The following is an 8,482-nucleotide window of genomic DNA, read 5'->3' as shown; positions in this document are numbered from 1 at the left end:
GGTAGCTTAGCTGTAGCTATGCTACTTTAAGTGTAGGACAGCCATGCTTCGGCACGAATGAGCCGGCTCGACCGGAGTGATACCACGGCCTCACAGAAAACCGACGTGAAACAAAGCTTGCGTTGTGTGAGTGAGGTTACCGGAGGCCCAATTCCCCCTTCCCAATCTTCCCAATCCCCGATTCCCCAACAACCCTTAAATTCTTAACCCCAAAAGGCCGGCAACGCACTTGTAACGTCTCTCGTGTTTCAAGTGTCCATGGGCGGCGGCGATTGCTTACCATCAGGTGATAAGTCTGCTCGTTACATCGTGTTTCATAAAAAAATCTGAGTAACTGGCTAGTCCGGTTTTTTTTGAGGGTGGAAAATCATTCAATGTCTTCTCCCGCCTTAGGCGAGGCGAGAGGGAGTGTCAGACTTTTACTGACTAAAAACCACCCTGTTCCTACTCCTGCTTTTCGAGCCGGAGCCCCGGTAAACCAGCTAGGTAGTCCGCAGCTCCGGAATAGTAACGAGTAGAGTTCGATTCCCCTTGCTTATTATTAATTTTGTATGTGATTCACAAATTGTTTTTTGTAAACAAACACACATGATGACACAGGAGGAAATTCTAGTGTGGAGCAACTCTTTTTAAGGAATTTATATGTAAAAGCATTTAATTCAAATATGCTTGCAATTTCGCGACCGAAGTTGCTTGCATGAAAAGACTGATGACTGTTGATGAAGCGAAAGAAGTGTGTAAGAACCGTGGCAATTGGCGTTTCATTGTCTCTGCCTACCCCCATGGGAGACAGGCGTGAGGTTATGTATGTTTCTCGACCAAGTTAGGGAATTGGTAATAATATCAAATACGTGTTTGAGTTTGTGTGTGTAATGCCGCGTTTTAAGCTAGTTACATCTAACGTTCGAAATATGATAGGCGTAGTTCTCAATTACGGATTTCCGTATTTAACAAAAAACAAACATTGCCCTCAATTTTTTTTTACTGATTTGGACTGAGAATCGATAGCCGAGTTACCTCCTTGAATGTTTCTCGGCTTCAAAACGACAACCTGTATATACTATACAGGTTGTCATTTGTTTTTTACAGTACAATATTAACTTTTTATTATTTTTATTTTCAGACAAAATAAACAAAGAGAAGAGGATCAAAGAATATCTGAGAGCTATGCGGATGAACGTAAGTCATAATAAGTATTGTAAATGAATGGACGCATTAAAGATTTCTTTATTTCATTTTTGTCATCGTATAAGATTTTATTCACATTTAATTAATGTTCTTGTCTAGCATTTCCTTCGATTCACCTGCAGTTTCTTTTTATGAATTAGTCGTATTCTTCAATATTTTAAAGTTTCTATGAAAATTAATTTTGTTGTTGACAACTACTGTTTTGAGCCGTTTGAGGTGGAAACACTTGGGTCATCCCAGTGCACTGTTCTGTTTTTAAAGGAATTGCTCGTAAGCTTATCTACTCTACACGTGTGACCAGAAGGCTGGCTATTTTTTCGGTCAGAAGATAAGCATTGCCATTCAACGTGGCAATGCGGCCAGTCTTCTGGGAACGTTCTCCCATAGCCTTCGCTCCTAATGGGAGGTTAACGCCTGATGAAGGCATTTTTTTCTTTGTTTTAGTTTCAAATTATAGTTAGTAGTAGATATTATATTGTATTACTTATTTCAGTTTTCATTTCATGTAGATTTATATAGTAGGCATTATGTTTAATTTATGTTTCAAACTTTGAATTCATCAAGATATTATAAATACTTTGTAGTAAGTAATGTTAGAAAAAGTATGAAATTAGAAGAAGATCACTAAACATTTTTCAGATGTCCACTTCATAAGGACTAAGAGAGATCTTGGTTCTGGCAATGTTATCATCACTCAACATTTTAGTGACAAGGTTTTGAGCCCTGGCGATGAGGTAAGAAGTTATTCAACTAAGCTTAACTAAGTTTTCCGTACGGTAAAACGGGGTGAATAGAATTCGAGGGATGAATAGATAGAGAAGAGAGGTGAATAAATGTTGGGAAAATGTTCTAACATCTATTCACCCCATTCTTGTATCTATTCACCCTTTGAATTCTATTCACCCCATTCTATTAAGTTATAGGTCATGAGTATCTCCTGTAAATATTGAATTTAATTGATTATTTTCATTACTTGGACGAAAAAAAAGATGTTTTTATACCAAACTATATAAACATTTCGCGCCCGCGCTGTCGGAAGACTAGTAGGTATTTTAGTACTTTACGCGCGCCTGCTAATGAAATTTTGTTGTTTTGTTATTGTGATATAAATAAAACTAATGAGTATACAAAAAAGTTTCTTTGAGAAAGTTGTTTGTAATCATGAGTACAATCACGTGTTTAAATATCGTTCACTAATTACCAGCCACCGTATATAGTTTCTGTTACTCTCTTGCCTGTATTACCATGATCCTAATATTTTCAGATAAGTCTGCAATGCACTGCCACAGCGGACAAACCTCCACGGTTCATATGGGAGAGAGATGGAGTAGTTATATCTCCGAATACTGATCAAAGGTAAGAATAATATAATAGCAATAGCTTGGTATATTCAGTACAGTAGTATTAATCGCAGATTGGTTGGTATATTCGAGCCGGCCAATCAGAGCGCCGAATGCGCTTTTCTTTCGGTTTCTTTACACGTAAAGCAAACTCGTACTGAGGGTAGAGAAAGGAGACATACTGTGATTAAGATAAAATGACTCGTGACTAGTTAGAGATCTTTAATTAGGACTTTATTATTCGTGTGTTTTGGGCATTATTTTAGGATCATCTACGAGCAATTTAAATATAGAAAGTAAAAATGTTTTTTTTAAACCTACTTTTACACTTTTTACATTTCTATTTCATCAAGGTCAGTGAGAGTGAGTGTTTGGGCCAACAAAAACCGATTTTAATACTGAACCTTAAACATTTTTCAAATTCAAACGAAAATACTGAATCCAAATCAATTTTGTAGTTCGTTCGTTTTTCCTGAACAAATAAGTAATTAAGCCTGAACAGGACGTTTTCGTTATAAAAAAATGGTTGTTAGGAAAAGTTCATTTTAAATAACAAATAGGCACAGTACGTAGAAGTAGAAAAATTCGAATTGTAAATTGGAATAACGTTTGAAATAAAAATACAGACTGCCAGTGTGAACGTCGAGTTTGTATTAAGAACAACAAAATTGGGAATTTAGTTTTTTGACCGTTACAATTTAAATTATTCGGTCTAATATGATAGATATAGCGTCTGCTTTGTTCAAAGTGTAACTGTGTGGTGTTAAGTCAAAAATGTTTTTTATGGTATAAGCCAGTAAACGAGCAGACGGATCACCTGATGGTAAGCAATCGCCGCCGCCCATGGACACCTGAAACGTGCGTTATAAGTGCGTTGCCGGCCTTTTGGGGGTTAGGAGTTGTGGGTTGTTGGGAAATCGGGGATAGGGAACATTAGAAGGTGGGGACATTAGGCCAAAGGGGTAATTGGGCGATTTTTGATTAATTAGTCTAAATATTATACTTAATTGTAAGTGTGAAATCGCCAACCCGCATTGAGCAAGCGTGGTGATTAATGCTCAAATCTTCTCCGTATAAGAACAGGCTTTGATTTTCAGTGGCCACTAATAGGCTGTTGATGTATCATCATCATCTCATAGCCATCTACTACTGAATATAAGCCTCTCCAAGACGACTTGGTGATAGCCTTTATTTTTGTATTCCAGGTACACATTAGGTCAAATGATGTCACCGACAGGAGTCGGAGTGGTGTCACAGCTGAACATCACAAGAGTGAGAGTTGAAGATGGAGGCTTATACTCTTGCTTAGCTTTAGAAGGAGACTCCAATACCGGACATTCGTCTAGAATTGACGTTTTTGGTAAGAACTTAACTCTTATTTGAAAGAAGATAAGGTTTATATTTCTTTGAGTAGTAGATAGCATTTTAAAGATTTTTGTGTGTTGATACTTATTCTTTTTGCAGGACCTCCTTACATAAGGACGTTACCACCGATCAAAGTTCAAAGTGGCGAACCATTAAAGCTGAGATGTCCTTACTATGGATATCCTATCAGGTAAGGAGTAGATATAAATATGTATAACTATATATTATGCTTTGAAAATAATTTAAAAGTTCAAACCTCTATTGCACAATAATAGCACTGAATTTGTGACAGAGAAAGCTTAGCTAGATCCTTTTAAGTTCGAAAGTAATTTAAAGAATTGACTTGCTGAAAGATAGAAAGAGTGAAAGAAAAGAAAAACGATTTATTTGCACCGTTACAAGTTATTGCAGGCAAATCAAGAAAATAATGTAATAAATAATCGACACAGCGTTAAAGGCTAGTGCTCAGATAAAATGTCGTAACCTGAGCATGTAGACACAAAATTAATAAGACAGAGCCAACAATGTCCATACGGAATGTGTACGTTGCTTGCGATGCGTACCTTAAGTGGTCACCAATGACCGAAGGCTCCTTTCACGAGGAAAATTAAATTAAAATTAGAGCATTAACCTACACGCTTGCTTAATGCAAATTGGCTGATCAATGCGAATCACACAATATGAAATACAAAATTATTTTCAACTTACAGCAAACTAGAATGGGAACACAAAGGAAAGAAGATTATCAGCTCAAGTCTTCCCCAACATTCTAGATATAAAAGAACATACTCAACAACTTCTAGCAACAGTAAGAATACTAGAAGAAAACGGAAGAAAAGACAGCTCTTTGAGACTGGGGCTGATGGCGTGCTGAACAAACCAAGAGTGTCGAAGGAAGAAAATGGAGATACCTACACTTGTATTGTGTACAGTCCATCAGGAGAAATGGCTAGAAGGTAAACCAATAGGATAGCATGAATTAATGATAAAATAATATTTAATAATTACCTCACAGGCACCGGTTCGACTTTCGCACGGAGCAATGCTTTGTGCGATCCACAAAGTTCGGGTCTGGTCTATTCGCTGTGGTCTGTCAAGTGTATGTGACCTTGTATGTTTGTAAACGCACCCATGACACGGAGAAAATCCTAGTGAGGGGTAACGATTTTTTAAATAAAAACGAAATCTAGAAAAAAGGAGAGACAAAACATTTTCGTAAATACTTGATCGCTGTAACATTTCTTGTAGTGGACCTCTAAGAATTTTATGATCGCAGTTAATGGGAAACGCATTATTCTTGTAACTGTTTCACTACCTTACAGATCATTTGAAATTCAAGTAGTAGAAGCACCTGAACTAGACGAGTTGCGGGTGGGCAGCGGATTGAAGGAAGGCCAAATAGTCCAGATAACTTGCAACATTATCAGCGGTGATCCACCTATTTATTTTTCTTGGCTAAAGGACCGGATCGAGCATCAACCCTACTGGGCCCCAACTGTGGTGGTCTGGCTCTTTGAGGCGCGCGTGGAACGCGACGCGCCGTACGCACGGGTCTGGTTCTGGTCGGGCGGCGAGCTACCCTTGAAAACCCGGAGACCCGCACTTACGGTGGCCGGAGATCGTCCTGCGATCCCCGACGCTCGGAGTGTCTTCTGCGGCGGCTGGGGCGTGAGGAGGATCGTTCCCTCACGCGCTCCGCCTCCTCCTTAGCTAGCATGACTGCTTCGCAGAAGGAGGAGACGGCGTCCCATTCCCCCTCGCTCCGCACCATGGCCTGAACCAGGGCCGGACGCGAGAGGTCACCGTCGCTGATCACATCCCTAAGGACACGGCGATGCTCAGCCCATGCAGGGCACACCGCTACTGTATGTTCCACCGTGTCCTCCGGGTGATCCTCGCAATGACGACACCCGGGCGTTTCCTCCCGCCGAATCCGAAACAGGTACCTACCGAAACTTCCGTGTCCGGTAAGCACCTGCGTCAGGCGGTAGGTGAGGACACCGTGACGCCTCTCTAGCCACTCCTCAAAGAGGGGACTTACCGCTGCAATAACAGCGAGCCCAGCCCTCGGTTGCGACAGTCGCTGCTTCCATTCCGCCATGAGATCACGCCGGAGCTCATCCCGCCACGCACTAATCTGACGCGGCAGTGGGGTTTCGCCTCGGCGATGCGCCTCCGCACGTAGGCTGTATACGTGCGCGAGCACTTTCGCCTCCAGATCCCACGGCGGTGATCCCGCAAGGAGGTTAGCCGCCTCCCCGGAGATCGTGCGGTACCCACGGATCATCCGAATGGCCATGACCCTCTGGGATGAAACCAGCGCCCGAGCTGGTCGTCGCCTTAGATGTGGCGCCCACACCGGGGCCCCATAGAGGGCCATGGACCGCACGATCCCCGCGTATAACCTCCGGCAGGAGGCGTTTGGTCCCCCGAGGTTGGGTAGGAGCCGCTTTAGGGCAGCCCCCGTCCGTTCCAACTTGGGAGCCAAACGTCGGAAATGTTCCTCGAATTTCCACCGACTGTCGAGGACGAGTCCCAGGTACTTCATCGTCACCTCGATGCCGATGGAAACCCCTCCTGCCATGATCTGGAACTCACCCGGAGGTGGCGCATTCCCGCGGCCATAAAAACACATGGCCTCGGACTTATGAAGCGCCACCTCGAGTCCCAGCTGTGTAGTTGTCCTCTAAGAATTTTATGATCGCAGTAAATGGGAAAAGCATTATTCATGTAACTGTTTCACTACCTTACAGATCGTTTGAAATTCAAGTAGTAGAAGCACCTGAACTAGACGAGTTGCGAGTGGGCAGTGGATTGAAAGAAGGCCAAATAGTTCAAATAACTTGCAACATTATCAGCGGTGATCCACCTATTTATTTTTCTTGGCTCAAGGATGGAATGAAGCTGCCTGCTAGTTTGAAGGTTTGTTAAATATTTTATCTAAAAGGTTTGAGAAGTGAAAATGACTCATATTGTAGTGGGTTTTTAGTAAATGATACCTTAAAAGAGAGTAAAACACACGAAATACAAAAACTGTACATAAAGTAGAATGAGTTAGCAGAAAAAAAAAATACAAGCATATTTAAGGAAAGGATATGTATAAGTTACTTCGACTACTTCATACAAAAGTAAGAGCTATAAGTCTCACTGTCGCACTCATAGATATTTAATAATAAATTGTATTTATTTTTGGAAATAGGTTACAACGTAACTCTTTTACTCATCAATCTCTTAAATAACTAGATGAGATTAAACTATTCCATAGTAACGATTTTGTATCGAAAACAATTTCTAAGGACTGAGTTAAGTAACCATTAAATGACTCTGAATACGGCGGTCAATACAATATCCCAATATTTAATATTGTATTAACAAAAAAATTATAGGACCTAAAATACAGCCTTGAGTAACACCTTATATTTTTTACAGATAACTGAAAGAAGTTCAGATTTGTTCAGTGTTTTGATAATTAAACGTGTATCGCTAGAACACTGTGGGAAATATACGTGTATAGCAACTAACCATGTCGGTAAAGTTAACCAAACAGCCGATCTTTACATAAATGGTGAGTCAAACGCTTTTGTTAAGTTCAAAAATACAGAAAAAAATATATATATACAAAAATGGTACATATTTTTTAATTTATTTTATTTTTGAAAGTTACTAAGAGAAATAATTTAATCAACATAGAAAACGTTGGGGCAAACCCTTACTGCAGAATAATAATTATGCTTTTTTAACTCTTTACTAAACTTTAAAGATTGTTTGTTAACTTACTAAAGACCATGCAAAAATCACGTCGACACATTGGTTACCATTTATTTAGGTGTAAAAAGAAACAAAATATTCATTAGAAAAAAATAGCCTTTATTATAAAACTTGTTTTTACTATTTCATACAAATACGTATACCAACTTTAAAATAGTTTCTTTGCGTTTAAATAAATACAGGACTTACCGGTAAACGGTCGTATCTACACCATTACAAAATAATCCATGCTAAATTAATTTACAGTTGCACCAAAATGGATAGAAGAACCAACAAACACATCCTTGCTGTTAGGACAGCGTGGCGTGGTGTATTGCAACGCAAACGGCTATCCAACGCCGCAGATACATTGGATGAAGAGGGATGGTAAGTGAAATATTTACACACGATCAATAGACTGTTCTAAACTGCTACTGTGTCTAGAATTTTGGTGTTTAAGGCCGTGTAGGAATTGAATGTAATGTGAATGAGATGATTGATGTTAGGAAGGGCTAAATTTGGATGTATATAATTGGTTCATCTGACTGTTTCGTTTCTTGTGTTGTAAGTGGATAGTAATTTACAAAGAAAGGATTTTGATATTGATTCCAAAGTTGTGTAAAATAATATTATTAAGTTTGAATTTTTTAGATTATTTTTTAGATTAATGGAAATTTGTAGTAGTTCATAAAATAAACTAGTTCGGTTAAAAATACAACTTTAAAAAATAACTAGAACGCAAAAGGTAACCTATTAACCGTATCTTAAACAGCGAAAGAAACTGTGTTTAGTGTTAATTACATTATGCTTCTGTAGTTTTAATTAAAATAAATCTCCTGTAA

At 39.4% G+C, this 8,482-nt stretch overlaps 1 protein-coding gene across 1 annotated transcript in view; it reads left to right on the top strand.

Annotated features, from left to right (window-relative positions):
• Nucleotides 1-1,541: 1,541 nt before the first annotated feature.
• LOC118279331 (cell adhesion molecule Dscam2) overlaps nt 1,542-8,482 on the top strand; it is a 30,533-nt gene continuing 23,592 nt past the window's right edge. Inside the window, exons 1-9 of the mRNA XM_050698223.1 lie at nt 1,542-1,611; nt 1,828-1,922; nt 2,453-2,544; nt 3,734-3,888; nt 3,993-4,083; nt 4,604-4,849; nt 6,647-6,815; nt 7,323-7,458; nt 7,908-8,027. Coding sequence (XP_050554180.1) covers nt 1,542-1,611; nt 1,828-1,922; nt 2,453-2,544; nt 3,734-3,888; nt 3,993-4,083; nt 4,604-4,849; nt 6,647-6,815; nt 7,323-7,458; nt 7,908-8,027 — 1,174 coding nt within the window. The remainder of the gene's footprint in view (nt 1,612-1,827; nt 1,923-2,452; nt 2,545-3,733; nt 3,889-3,992; nt 4,084-4,603; nt 4,850-6,646; nt 6,816-7,322; nt 7,459-7,907; nt 8,028-8,482) is intronic.

Source organism: Spodoptera frugiperda, chromosome 14, assembly GCF_023101765.2.
Source record: "Spodoptera frugiperda isolate SF20-4 chromosome 14, AGI-APGP_CSIRO_Sfru_2.0, whole genome shotgun sequence".
NCBI lineage: Eukaryota > Metazoa > Arthropoda > Insecta > Lepidoptera > Noctuidae > Spodoptera > Spodoptera frugiperda.
This window is presented reverse-complemented; position numbering and strand designations above follow the sequence as displayed.